Raw genomic sequence first — 15,365 nt, 5'->3', positions numbered from 1 at the left:
GAATCTCAGCTCTAACCTCTCCAAAAACCAGGTAGAGTTCATGCAGTTAGCTCATTGGTTGGCTAAACCTGAGAGCTCAGAAAAAAGATGAACCAATGCCCTTTATTCCCTGGAGTTAGAGCCTGAAGCCAAAATTGCATGAGTTAATTAGGAAAGTTGCTCTTTGTAAGAACCACAGGAGATTATCCCAGATATTGGCTTCAGAACTTAACTTTGAAAATCTTACTGGAAACCCTTGGATGAGAACTCCTGGGTGTCTTGTATTTTCTTTTCTTCCCTCCCCCCCCCCCCCCATCCCTTCTTTCCTTTTTTCTTTTTCAGCTTGAGTTATAATTGAAAAACAGAATTTGGTATACTTAAAATGTACAATGTGATGATAATATACGTATATTTTGTGAAATGATTACCACAGTCAAGTTAATTAACACATCTATCACCTTACATAGTTACCTTATTTCTTTTTTTCTGGTGAGAATGCTTAAGGTCTACTCTCAGTGAATTTCAAGTACACAGCAGAGTATTATTAACTACACTCACCACACTGTACATTAGATCCCCAGAACTTATTCATATTATAACTGAAGGCTTGTACCGTTGACCAGCATCTACCCATCTCCCCCATCCCTCAGCCCCTGGTAACAACCATTCTACTCTCTTTTTCCATGAGTTTGGCTTTTTTTTTTTTATTCCACGTATTAGTGAGATCATAAAGTATTTGTCTTTGTCTGTCTGGCTAATTTCACCTAGCATAATATCCTCTAGTTTCATCCATGTTGTTGCAAATGGCAGGATCTCCTTCTTTCTCATGGCGTATATTCTGTTGCACATATATACCACAACTTCTTTATCCATTCATTTATTCATTGCCACTTATGTTGTTTCCATCTTTGGTATTGTGAATAACGCTGTAATGATCATGGGAGTACAGATATCTCTTCAAGATACTAATTTCGTTTCCTTCAAATGCATACCCAATTTTCTCAGTGCTAATCTCAATGGGAACATTTCATAAATAAAAGGGAGAGTAAGTCTGTACCAAATTATTTAAATCCAGGAGATTGATCTGACCCATTGTTTTGTCCCTGAACAGACTAAATAAGAGCCAAAGCAAGTAAGTAGCTCTTGGCTTTTCTCAAGCATATCAAAGGAAACAGACTCTTATAAGGTATTTTGTCATATCTTTTATGAACTAAGAAAATTTTCCCTATGTCTATTATTCAACCATCTAATTAAATTCTTCCCCATTTTTTCAGTCATCTTCTACTTGTCCTCTGCTGAGATGTTGTAATCCTTTTTGCAGCATTCTTCTCAGAGCTGCTTTTACTTACTTGCTCTTCAAGCTGTAGACAAGGGGAGTGACCACACTGTACTGCGTGGAAAAAAACAACTCCAGCGGGGAACTTAAGGTAGGCATGGGATAGCAAAGAAAAGTAGATCCACAGAAGAAGCTCACTGCAGTGAGGTGGGAGGAACAGGTGGAGAAGGCCTTGCTTCTGCCTGTGGTGGAGCTGATGCTCAGGATGGTGGTGACAATGTGGACATAAGAGAAGAAGACCAGGAGTAGGATTCCTCATCTGTTTTACAAAATAACTAAGACAAGACATTTATAAAATATGTGAATAGTATAGTTAAGAATGAAAAAATCCATCATCTCCTTGCCCATTGATACCCCACTTACAGAGCAACCACATGTTTCCAATGATTTTATGTCTCCTTACATTCTCATCCTCTTTCCTACTGGCTCCCCTCAACCTCACCAGCTGATCTTGGAGTTGCAGCTATGCGTGGGAAGGAACTTCTCTATTTAGGTTAACTCTGAGTTATCAAGGTGAATCATCCAAGAACAAGAGAGAATGGAGTCTTCTTATTGAGTGGGGGAAGTGGAAGGAACAAAGAACATGGAAAAATGTTTTGAGGTTCCTTGAGGCAAGAACATGAACATAGTTTTTGAAGACAACACAGGAGGTAGAGGCCTGATCTATGTATACATCCTCCTGTCTCTTGAACTAAGAAGTGCCCAAAAAACCTCAATGACAGAAATATACCAAAAGGATACCAGAGCCAAGTGAAAGATTTCCCAATGGCCAAAGCTGGGGCAATTTGAGGAATAAAATAAATATTTACTATAGACTGAATATTTGTATCCCCCTTAAAATTCATATGCTGAAACTGTAATTCCCAATGTGATGGATTCTGGAGGTGAGGCATTTGGGATGTAATTAAGGCTAGATTAGGTCATGAGGGTGAAGGCCCCTTGATTGAATTAGTGTCCTCATAAAAGGAGGAAGAGACACAAGATCTATCCTTGTCCATGCCCCAAGAAAACACTATGTGAGGACATAAAGCAGAGACAGGACCCTCACCAAGAACCTAACTATGCTGGCACTCTGGTCATGGACTTCCAACCTCCAAGATTGTGAATATACATGTTCATTGTTTAAGCCACTCAGTCTGTTGTAATTTCTTAGAGCAGCCAAAACAAAGAAATTATATTGGATTATAATCAAAAGTATAAATAAGTACCCATGAGTCCATACTGATATAAATAATGGTTGAATATTTAAATAAATGAGGGAGAGGAGACAAATATCTCATGCAGAAGAATTCCAAATACTTTATGTAAATATTCTAATATCAAGGAGAAAAAGCATAACCTCTTAATCTACCTCTTAAATTTCGTTGGCTAATAGTGACTTCCTCCTGAAGACCACGATACATAAATAGGAAAAAAGAACAACTTCACAGTGGAGAAATCTGACAAACACTACCTCAGCCAGCTGATCAAGATCAACATCAACAGTGATAGGTCGTGTTAATAATATGTACCCTTGATATCATGTGATGACAATGGTACTGTAATTTTCATCCTCAAATCCCATAACCCATGGCTAATCACAACAAAAACATCAAACAAACTCAAATTGAGGGACATTCTACAAAATATCTGACCACCACTCCTCAAAACTTGCAAGCCCATTATAAGCAGGAAAATCTGAGAAACTGTCACAGCTAAAAGGAGCCTAAGGAAACATGACAACTAAACGTAATGCGGTATCCAGGATGAGATCCTGGAATAGAAAGTGGACATTAGATTAAAGCTAAGGAAATAAGAAAAAGTATGGATTTTGGTCAATAATGGTGTACCAATATTGATTTATTAATTATGACAAATTTACCATACTAACACAAAATTTTAATAATAGGAGATATCGTGTGTGGGGCATGTAGAAACTCTCTGTACTGTCTTTGCAACATATTTGTAAACCTGAAATTATTCTAAAATTAAAAGTTTGTTCAAATAAAATCTTCTCCTCCCCATCTCCAATCTTGTCATCCAGGGTTCACTGTTGTACCAGATGTGGATCAGTTCTCTCAAGAGAAGTCCCACAAATTCAAAGGTGTTCTGAGTATTTCTACAGTCTCTATTCTAGTGGATGGTAAGATGGTCTTTTTCTGAGACTTGAGAAGACAAAGTGTCTACAAAAAAAAATCATTCACTTCCAAATGAACGGCTCTTAAAACATAATTTTGAGGGGCTGGCCCCGTGGCCGAGTGGTTAAGTTCGCGCGCTCCGCTGCAGGCGGCCCAGTGTTTCGACGGTTCGAATCCTGGGCGCGGACATGGCACTGCTCGTCAGACCACGCTGAGGCAGCGTCCCACATGCCACAACTAGAGGAACCCACAACGAAGAATACACAACTATGTACTGGGGGGCTTTGGGGAGAAAAAAGGAAAAAATAAAATCTTTAAAAAAAAAAAAACATAATTTTGACACATAATTTTATCAATCAAATTTCTCAGTTCTTGTTCTATGTATTCCAAATAGGAGCAAATGTTTGAGGAAGGAAGGAATGATGAGCAAATACAATCTCATCCAATTATACATTCACGCATATACATAGATGTCATCTTTAACAGTAATGACTTTATATCATACATCAACTAAAAATTAGCTCTTCACTTAAAGATATAATACATATCATACTTCTAAAATATATACAAGAATTTACATCATTCTTTTTAATTTCTGCGTGGTATCCTGTTACACACATATATCATCCATTATTTCCAAACCCCAAAGTTTTTTCCAACTTCACATTATTGTATAAAGAGGTCTGAGAACCATGTGCCCTCATGTTGGTATTTTGTAAGAAACATTTCTAAATCTCTGAATATTTGGTGTGTAAAATATTCATAAGTTTAAACTGCTGTCCAAATGTTTCTATCTATTTATTTTCTGCCTGAGAGTAGATGTTTCCCCAACACGGTCTCAAGCTCTGATGATGTAACCAAGTTGGCAGCCAGGAAAGAGTGAGGGGGCTGCTGAGTATGAGCCAAAGTAAAACTGAAATGAGCTCCGTTAAGTTTCCACTTCCAGGAATCACAGACCAGGATATTAAGACCACTCCTGCCACTAAAGAGAACTAAAAATTTTGAAATAAATATGTAAAATGTCTTCAGAAAGCATTAAAGAGCTCACAAGATAGTCAGTATTTACCAGGTCAAGATCAGGCTGAGTTCAGGAATTCAAAAACTGACAAAAGTATTTAGGATCACTTTTGTCCTAGAGGCATTTTTTTATCCCAAGGGAACAGCTAAGTCCCTGAACATCACTTTTGGTAGTGTTGTGAAGCATGGGGTTCAAAAATCATAATTTAGGATCATCCAAGGATGAGAACCCTGGTAAAGCCTTCTATACTTAGGGATGGGACCTAAAATTCTCCACTAGGAGTAAAGGTGAGTTGAAAGAAAACTAGTCCTTTCATAGTCTTCAGCCTGACTTCATGTCTTTTGGGTAGAACAGAACATCTCAATAAAGCCTTTAACTTTAATTTACATGATCCTAGACTGCTGACATCATAGCATATGAGAGAAACAATCAATCAGTAATGAATCAATGCTGGAAGATAACTTCACCCTAAGTCTCTATTGTACATATAATTTTTCAATTACTATGTTTAGCCTACAAGCAAACACACTAGGTATGCAAGTAGACAAGAACAGTGAGTGAGATCTAAGAAGCAAACAATAAAAACAGATCTACATGGAGTCTAGATAATGCAATTATCAGACATCAATAATAAAACAACGATGCTTACCATGTTCAAGGAGTTAAAACCAAACTTGGAAATCTTCACAGAAAATTGGAAACTTTAAAAAGTGGCGGGGGCAGGCCCAATGACGCAGTGGTTAAGTTGGCACATTCTGCTTCAGCAGCCTGGGGTTCACCGGTTCACCGGTTCGGATCCCGGGTGCAGACTTATGCACCACTTGTCAAGCCATGCTGTGGCAGGTGTCCCACATATAAAGTAGAGGAAGACGGGTACAGATGTTAGCTCATGGCCAGTCTTCCTGGAAAAAAAATGGCAGTACAGAGTTGAAAAATTTTCTGTACTGAAAATTACAATAGCCAAAGTTAAGAACTCAGTGTTCAGATGCAACACAGCTGAAGAGAATTAGTTAATTGGGTAACGTCATGAACAGTATGTAGAAGCAACATAAAGACAAAAAGAAAAAAATGCAGTGAAGAGAGGAAGAGACATAGAGGACACAGTGAGAAAGACTAACATAAATTTTATTGGAGTTCCAAACGAAGAAAATAATTGAAGAGAAGCAATATTTGGAGAGACAATGGCTCAGACTTTTTCAGAATTGAAGAAAGATATCAATCGTCATCTTCAAGAAGTCCAATGAATCACAGGTAGGATACATAGAGCTTCAGAACACATCATAGTGAAATATCAGGAGACATAATACAAAGAGGAAATCTGAACGCCAGTAAGAGGAAAAAAAACATAAGAAAGAAGCAAGGTGTTCCAGACATTAACTTTTTGAAATCTCTTCTTTAACCTGAGCTTATCAATTCTATCGAACTTCTCCATTTCAATTAAGTGAGATGAATCGTTTTTCAGATCAGTGTTTCTAAGAGGTCAATCAATTATCTTCTTCAGAATCACTTCATCATGCATAATCTAGGGCATATCTCAGACTTATTCAATTGGTATTTCTGCCCTTGCACTTACTATGCACAAAATAATAGCACAAAAGGTCCATGGTACTTTCTTTCATACTACGGAGATCTTGGAAGAGCTCTGGGATGCCCTGTGGTCCAGGAGAAGTATGAAGCCCTGTTTCTCCCTTCTTCCTTCCTCTCATCCTGCAACTCTCCTACCTCAGTCTCTCTGTGCATAACTGGTGCCTTCAAAATACCTTCTGCAGAATTCCTTTGACTCTTCTCCAACAAGATATTTGTCTAAAAACCATAATCATTAAGGGCCACTTTTTATACATCCTAATCATGGTTGATTATTTTTACCAATAATCAATTCTTCTTTTAAAATATTTTATTAATATCTTTAACTATCAAACTTTGGAATTTCATAGAAGATAAATATGTTTGGGCCAAGTTCAACATTTTATTTTGTTTTCAATCTGTTTTCTAGTTTTGATTCTATGGGGAGATTTTGGTCAATTTATCTCTTCCTTTTATGGACATTTTTTAACAAGTTTTATCACATATCACTATTCATTTGTGATTCACTAAGTCTTTTTGAGGATTCTTGTCTTTTGTTTGCTATTTTTTTAAATATTTGCATACATACTTTACACGGTTTTGTAAGACAAAATATTACCTACTCAATTCTTGTTCCAATATGTTTGCATATTTTCCCATTAATTACATTAAGAAAAAAATATATTATTGATATGTAAGTGCATTTTTAAGTTCCATTGCACTTTATTTTTCACTTGTTCTTTATAAAAGGTCATGAACTCATATTATATAAATAACACTAATTGACGTTTTCTATGTGTAAATACATATTTAAACAATAAATTATTTAAAATCATCAACCACCTAAATAAAACTAGCAACAAAGAAATAGTTATATTTCTTTCCTTCTAAATTTGTTCTATAGAAAATAGTTTTGTACTGCATTCTTTGATGTATTTATTAACATCCTACCATTATACTTAAAATTATATCATAAACATTTTCTCATTACTTCTAATTTTGAAAACTTCATTTTCAATTATCACCCAATTTCTTCAAGCACAATAGCCAAATTTGATATAATAATCCTACTATTACTAGACACGTTTTCAGCCTTTTACCACAATGTCAATTTCTTTACTTGTTCTCATATTGTTCCCAAGTATATTTTTTGTTAGTGAGTTGAACGAGTTTTTTATATATTTTAGATATTAAACCCTTATCAGATAGATGGTTTGCAAATATTTTCTTCCATTTCATAGGTTGTCTTTAAATTTATTGACTCTTTCTTTTGCTGTGCAGTTTTTACTTTGATGTAGTTTTTGCTTTTGTTGCTTTTACTTTTGGTATAATAACCAAAAAAACGTTGCCGAGACCAATGTCAAAGAGCATTTTATTGAACTTTTCTTCTAAAACTTTTACAGTTTCAGTTCATATGTTTAAGCCTTTAATCCATTTTGGGTTAATTTTTACAAGTGGTGTAAGATAGTCCAATTTCATTTCCATGAATGTAATTATTCAGTTTTCTTAACACCATTTATTAAAGAGACAATTCCTTCCCCATTGAGTATTCTTGGCTTCCTTGTCAAATATTAGTTGACTGTATATGCAAGGATTTGTTTCTGGGCTCTTGATTTTTCCCATTGGCCTATGTGTCTATTTTATGCCACTACCACACTGGTTTGATTAATATATCTTTGTAATATAATTTGAAATGAGGAAGAATGATGCCTCCAGCTTTGTTCTTCTTTCTTAGGATTGCTTTGGCTATTCAAGGTCTGTTGTGGTTCCATGTGAATTTTACAATTTTTCTTCTAGTATTACGATCTTTCACCCCTACGTTAAATTTATTCTTACATATCTTATTATTTTTCATGCTGTTTAAAATCTAATTGTGTTCTTTATTTCTTTTTCAGGAATAGATTGTTGATATAGAAATAGATATTTCATACTTAGAGTATAGAAATGCAACTGATTTGAGTATGTTGATTTTGTATCCAGCAACTTTACTGAGTTCATTGATCAGTTCTAACAGTTTTTTGCTGAGTCATTAGGATTTTTTAGATATAAGCTTATATTATCTTCAATCAGAGACAATTTTACTTCTTTCTTTCTGATTTGGATGCCTTTTATTTTGTTTTCTTGCCTAATTTCTCTGGCTCGGTCTTCCAGTACTATACTGAATTAGAGTAGTAAGAGTGGGCACACTTATCTTGCTCCTGAAATTAGAGGAAATGCCTTCAACCTTTCACTATGGGTATGATGTTAGAGGAGGGCTTGTCATATATGGCCTTTATTATGCTGAATTATGTTCCTTCTATACTCAATTCATTGAGTTTGTTTTTTATGAAAGCATGTTGGATTTTGTCAAATGCTTTTTTTGTGTCTATTAAGATAATTTTATAATTTTTACCTTTCATTCTATTAATATGGTGTATCACAAATATTGATATGCTCAACCATCCTTGCGTCCCATGGATAAACTACACTTGATCATAGTGTGTGATCCATTTAATGAGTTGTTGGATTTAAGTTGCTAATATTTTGTTAAGGATTTTTGCATCTATATTCATCAGGGATCTTGGTCCATAGTTTTCTTTTTTCCTAATGTCCTCATCTGGCTTTGCTATCAGGGTAGTGTTGATCTCATGAAATACATTTGGGAGTGTTCCTTCCTCTTCAATTTTGGAAGAATTTGAGAAGGATTGGCATAATTCTTCTTTAAATATTTGGTATAATTCACCATGAGACCACCTGGTCCTGCGATTTTCTATATTGGAGAAGTTTTTGATTAGTGATTCAATTTCCTTATTGTTATTGATCTGTTCTGATTATTTATTTCTTCAGGATTCAATCTTGATAGATTGTATGATTATAGGCATTTATTCATTTCTTCTAGCTTATCCAATTTGTTGGCATATAATTGTTCATAGCAATCTCTAATGATCCGATGTATTTCTGTGGTATTAGTTGCAATGTCTCCTCTTTCACTTTTGATTTTATTTATTTGATTCTTTTTCCTTTGTTTCTTAGTCTAGCTAAAGTTTTCTCAATTGTTTATCTTTTCAAATAACCAGCTGTTAGTTTCATTGTCTTTTCTTTTTTTTTTTTTTTTCTGGTCTCTATTTGATTTATTTCCACTCTGATCTTTGTTACTTCCTTCCTTCTGCTAGTTTTGGGTTTAGTTTGTTCTTCTTTTTCTAGTTTCTTGAGGTGTAAAGTTAGGTTGTTTATTTCAGATCTTGCTATTTCTTAACATAGGTGTTTATCACTGTAAACTTCCCTTTTAGAGCTACTTTTTCTGCACTCCATAGTTTTGGTATGTTCTGCTTACTTCTTTGTTTGTCTCAGATATTTTTTGATTTCTTCTTTGACCCATTGTTTGTTCAGGAATGTGTTGTTTAATGTTGACGTATTTGTAGATTTTTCCATTTTTCTCATCTTGTTGATTTCTACTTTCATACCATTGTCATTAGAAAAGATGCTTGATATGATTTCAATATTCTTAAATTTGCTAAGATTTGTATTGTGATCTAACATGTGACCTATCCTGAAAAGTGTTCCATGTGTGACTGAGAAGAAATATATTCTGCTGCTGTTGGATGGAATGTTTTATATATGTCTATTAGGTCCATTTAGTCTATAATATAGTTCCAGTCCAACATTTCTTTATTGATTTTCTTTCTGGGTGCGCTATCCATTGTTGAAAGTGGGATATTGATATCTCCTACTATTATTGTATTTTCTATTCCCCCTTCAGATCTCCTGGTATTGGCTTAACATATTTAGGTTTTCAAATATTTAGTTCATATATATTTATGATTGTGATATAGTTTTGATGAATTGACTTCCTTATCTTTATATAATGACTTTCTTTGTCTCGTTAGCTTTTGACTAAAGTTTATTTTGTCTGATATAAGTACAACTACCCCTGAGCTTTTTGAGTGGGCTAGTGACTGTGCTCTGAAGACAGGCAGGGATGCTGTCTGGGCTATCTCATTGAGCAGGGCCACAGGCTGCATTAGGCAATTGGGAAGGTTGAAGCCTGGGTTATTCTGTAGAGCAGACTATAGGCTGGGTTCCACCTCTAGGTGGTGCCATAGACTGGGTTCTGAGGTCGTCCAGGGTCACTATTAATGATCCCTGGTTATGTAGCACCAGAGACTATACTTAACTTTTACGTTAACATTTGGCAAGACTTTTGGCTTGTTTCCCTGCACAAGCATGGCTGTGTGATTGGCTCTGCAGCTACCTGGACTCTAGGTCAGGCTTCCTGGTTGGCTAGAACTGTAAGCTATCCTCAGCAGTTGGGTGGGGCTGTGAATTTGCCTCCCTGCTGGAGCCAGGCCATAGAACAGTCTCCTTGGCTAGTACAGCTTAATAGCTGGGGACATAAATCAGGAAGATCTGCCCACCAGCTACCTGGCTAGACAGGGCCACCAGATTGGCTCTGCAGATGGGCAGAGCTGCTGGCTTGGATTTCTGTTTGGGTGCTACTGCAAGCAGAAATGTTGTTCACCAACATCTGGGCACTGGTTGCTATGAGCCCTGGCCCTTTTCTCTGTCTGTATCTGATCCCCACTGGTCAAGCCCCATCGATTCCCTCAGTCATCCCTGTGAAGTAAGACCTAAGTGGGTCTCCCAGGAAGTGTGCCACAACCCTTGGGGATCTGGATGTCCACCTTGGCTCTCTTTTTCCCTCTAGAAAAACTGTAGACCCAAAAGGGACCTCTTGGTGTGGAGCTGTTTTGGCCTGGCAGAAGGGCAATGTGGTCAGAGTGTAGTATCTTCTCTTACCCTTCTAAGGCAGTGCTTCTCAGTCTTGAAGTCCGGGGAGGTGCTTCAGCCTCACCCCCAGGTTCCGGGATTTTCACAATGGTGACTCATCTATGGATAGTTGCTAGTTGGTCGTCTTGTGAGGGAGCCTGAACTTGAGAATGACCTATGTTGCCACCTTGATGATGTCACTCCTGCTTTCATTTTTATTATTTTCAATTGTTTGCTTTAGATCTAATTGGCCTCTCTTTTTATTGTTTCTCAAGATTGAAGCTTAGATGATTTATTCAAGACTATATTTGTTTTCTCATGGAAATAATTATTGATATACATTTTTCTATAAGCACTGCTTTAGCTTCTCCCCATATATTTTTATATGCTACATTTCAACCCTTCAATTTAAAACTTTTTCTAATTTTCCTTGTAGTTTCATCTGTAACCTATTTGTTATTTATAGGAATGTGGTTAGATTTTAAAATATTTGGGGGATTTTCTGCATTTCTTTCTGTTATTGATGTTTAATTTATTTCTAGAATAAACTGTGAATTCTAGTAGTAGTCAGAAAACATACTTTATATAACTTCAGTTCTTTCATATTTGTTGAGTTTGGTTTTCCTCTCAAATAAAACATCTTGGTCAGTGTTCCATGTGTGCTTGGAAAGAATGTGTATTATGCTGTTTTTTGCTACTGTTCTCTAAATGTCAGCTAGATCAATTTATTTTATATTGTTCTTCAGGTCCTCTCTACACTCATTTCCTGCAGTCAGGTTATACACTGTTTTTCCATTTTTACTATTGATTATCAAGAGAGGAGTGTTGCAATCTCCAACTATAATTGTGGATTTGTCTCTTTATATTTCAGCTATGTTCATTTTTGCTTTATTATTTTGAAACTCTGTTGATATGTGCATACCTTTTTAGGATACTTATGTATTATTGGTGTATTAATCCTTTGTACTTATGAAATCTCCCTGTTTATCACTGATAATATTTCTTATTCTGAAGCTGAATTTGTCTGACATTAATATAGTCACTCTAACTTTCTTTTGAGTTTGCATTGTTTATCCTCTTTTCATCCTTTTACTCTATCTATGTGACAATATTTTTTAGAGCAGTTGTGGGTTCACAGCAAAATTGAGAGGAAGGTACAGAGATTTCTTCTTCTATGCATGAGCCTGCCCATTTATCAACATCCCCCACAAAAGTGGTACATTTTTACCACAATGAACCTACATTAACACGTTCTAGTCACCCATAGTCCACAGTTTTTAATACATTTTTTAAAAATCTTATCTTCTGAAAGAATTTTGGAATCACATAGAATTTTCAAAAAAAAAAGTACAAACAGTTCCTATGTACCCTTCATCTAATTTTCCTAAACAAGATTGTCTTAAATAGAATAGTACAGTTATCAAAATCAGATAAGTGACAATGGTACAAAATTATTAATCTTATTCTGCTTTCACAATTTTCCAATGCACTTATTTTCAGGGATATAGTTTATTTCAAATTAAACCACTACAGACTTATTAGAATGATTTTTTTTAATTTTAAATACAATACTCAGTACACACAATGTTGCAAAGTAAGTGAATCTTTCATACATTTCTGGTAGGAATGTAAAATGGTAAAGCCATTCTGGAAAACAGCTTTGAAATTTTGTTTTTATTAAGTTAAACCTACACTTGTTATATGCCACAGCAAATCCTCTTCTGTGTTTACCCTCAAGAACTGAAACTTATGTTCACACAAAAAACCTGTACGTGAATGTTTTCAACAGTTTTATTTGAAATAGCCAGTAACTGGAAACAACCCAAATGTTTTTAACTTGGTAGTAGATAAACAAACTCTGAAACAGTCATACAATGGATTACTACTCAGCAATGAAAATAAATATTCCTTTCTTTCATTCTTGATATTGGTCTCTTGATCACCTGGCTAGCTCTATGAATTTCTAAGATTCCTTTCTGCATTCATTATCAGAAGCAATCAAGAAATTCTCCTATGGTCACCAAACCAGAATATCTTACTCTAGTAAACAAATTACCCATCATCCTCTGACTGTGGTCAGCTACCTGAAATATTGGACATGTTTTCTAAAGGTCCTTCTCACAGCTGCTTTCACCTCATTGTTCTTCAAGCTATAAATGAGGGGATTCACTAAGGGAGTGACCACACTGTACTGTACAGAGGAGATCAATTCCAGTGGTGATCCTGAGTTTAGCATGAAATAACGAAGGAAAGCTGAACCATAAAACAGGAGCACTGCAGTGAGGTGGGAGAAGCAGGTGAAGAAGGTCTTGCTTCTACCTGAGGAGGAGGTGATACTCAAGATGGTGGAGACAATGAGAGTATAGGAAAAAACAATTAGGACACAAGTTACAAGGGCATGCAGGAGGCTGGAACAGAGCATAACAGTAAAATTGGTGGAGACATCAGAGCAGGACAGGGGAAAGAGAGAAGGCAGCTCACAGCTATAGTGGGGGATGGATTGATCCCCACAGAAGTCCAAGCTCATAGCTAGTAGGATGTTGACGAATGCATCCAGGAACCCCAGGCCCCATGAGCCCCACACTAGTCCTTTACAGAGCTTGTTGGTCATCTTTTGGTCATAGAGCAGTGGGTGGCAGATGGCAACGTAGCGGTCATAGGCCATCACTGAGAGCAAGCAGGCTTCAGTGCCTCCAGCGTCAAACACAAAGAAGACTTGAGCCAGGCAACCCTTGACAGAAATGATTTTCCTCTGAGACAGGAGATTCTCTAGCATCTTGGGAATTGTGGCAGAAGAGAAGCAAAGATCCAGGAAAGAGAGGTGACTCAAGAAGAAGTACATGGGTGTATGGAGATGGGAATCAGTCCTAATCACCAGTAGCATCATAAGGTTCCCCATCAGAGTCTGGAGGTAAATCATTAGGAACAAAACAAAGAGCAGAATCTGGGTCTTGGGATCAGCAGAAAGTCCAAGGAGGACGAACTCAGTGACGGCGCTATGGTTCCCTAAGGCCATTTAGAGAATTCTTTGTTCCTTTGAAATAAGAATAGGAGATATACTGAGCCTTCCTGTGCCCCTGCCAGTGTCTCAAGACATGTCCATCTTCTCCCTATACATTCCCCTCTTCTCAGTCTGCATTCTATTTACAGGATTTTAAAGCTATGCTCACGGATCTCCTTCAGGCATTTTTCTTCTGTCTCACAGGTTGGGAACCCTTGTGATCAGTCATGCAAAATTTTGATTCTCATACTTGTTCTGCTCTAAAAGCTATATTAATTTATTTCACCTTCTGAATTGGGCCCTTGCTTCTGTTCATCTTCATCATCTCTTTCTCTTTCTAACATACTTCTGAAAGTGACTGTCCCTTATCCCTTCTCTGCTCTCCCTTATCCCACATTCTTCAGTTCTTTATTCAACATCTTTCTGTAATTAGAGTTTAATAAGAGAATATTGTGTTTGTTTATATTCTATTACTTCCATGGCAGTTATATATATGTTGTCCAATTCAATGCTAGGAATAAGATTGAGAGGCTGACGTGTGCAATTATATGCATGGAAAAGTGGGAGGGAATTTGGTAAGAATGAAAGAGAATGTCTATTTTATGGATGAGAATATTGCAGGTCCCTGAAAAAATATGTAATTTCCCACATTAGTTGGTTTGCATTTATGTGATATCTCTATGTGAAAAGGTTTGTGTTTCATTAAAATGGTCCTCAGTCACTGCCCATGGAATAAAGTTAAACTTTCTGCTTGATATTCAAGAGCCTCCATTATCTAATATTAACTCCATTTCCAATCATATTTCCCAACCTTGCCCAGTGGCCTCACAGCCATCCCAATAACGGTCATCCAAACTAATCACCACAGGCAATAGCTAAAATTCAGTTCATTTTATTACAATAAGTGTGTATCTATAGATAAATTGAAACAAATCTGGGAGACACAGCACATGAATCTGAGCTTCAAATCTAACTTCTTTATGCACAAGTTATTGTTTATCTTTGCCAAGGTGACAGGTAGGTGAGGCTTCCTTCTTGGAAAATGAGAAATATAACAAGTGCTTGCTACTTGGTCTACTTCGCTGAAATGACTCTGAAAGTGTTAATTGATGCTTAAGTTAATGAATTGATAGCTGAATAGGATCTTGAGGCTAAGGAGGATGAGAACACCATTGTTCACAGATGGAAGGACTGGATATGTTGACCAGAATTGAGGTTTTCAGAGAGACAGTGTGCACTCCTATGTTTATGAGGCAGAACCCAGAAAGAAGAGAAGGGTGAGGAAGCTGATGATAAGATGCACAGAAGACAAACTCTCAGGCAATAGATTTCTAATCCCCCAAAACTACAGTGGCTCTTACACTCTTTCCTATTCCCTTCCCCACCCACCAAAGCAGAGTCCACGGTTGAAGTGCAGTGGCAGTTTTGCAATAACATTAGAATTTGGGTCCTTCAAAGAGGACAAGCATAGGCCACCAAGAAACTACTATCTATTCTGAAGTGTTCACTCCTTTTTTCCTCAGAAAAGGAAGCTTGAGCCTGTGGGTTTTAGTTTTCTCTAATTGTCCAGGGCCCCAGACTAGGCAAAGTTGGTGCGCAAACTGC

At 36.6% G+C, this 15,365-nt stretch overlaps 1 protein-coding gene across 1 annotated transcript; it reads right to left on the bottom strand.

The window, feature by feature from the left end:
* Positions 1-12,839: 12,839 nt before the first annotated feature.
* Positions 12,840-13,775, bottom strand: LOC124228140 (olfactory receptor 8S1-like). Its single transcript, XM_046642474.1, has one exon. It carries the CDS (start codon positions 13,773-13,775, stop codon positions 12,840-12,842), a length of 936 nt encoding a protein of 311 aa, XP_046498430.1.
* Positions 13,776-15,365: the final 1,590 nt, after the last annotated feature.

This window comes from Equus quagga, chromosome 1 (assembly GCF_021613505.1).
Source record: "Equus quagga isolate Etosha38 chromosome 1, UCLA_HA_Equagga_1.0, whole genome shotgun sequence".
NCBI classification, from domain to species: domain Eukaryota; kingdom Metazoa; phylum Chordata; class Mammalia; order Perissodactyla; family Equidae; genus Equus; species Equus quagga.
This window is presented reverse-complemented; position numbering and strand designations above follow the sequence as displayed.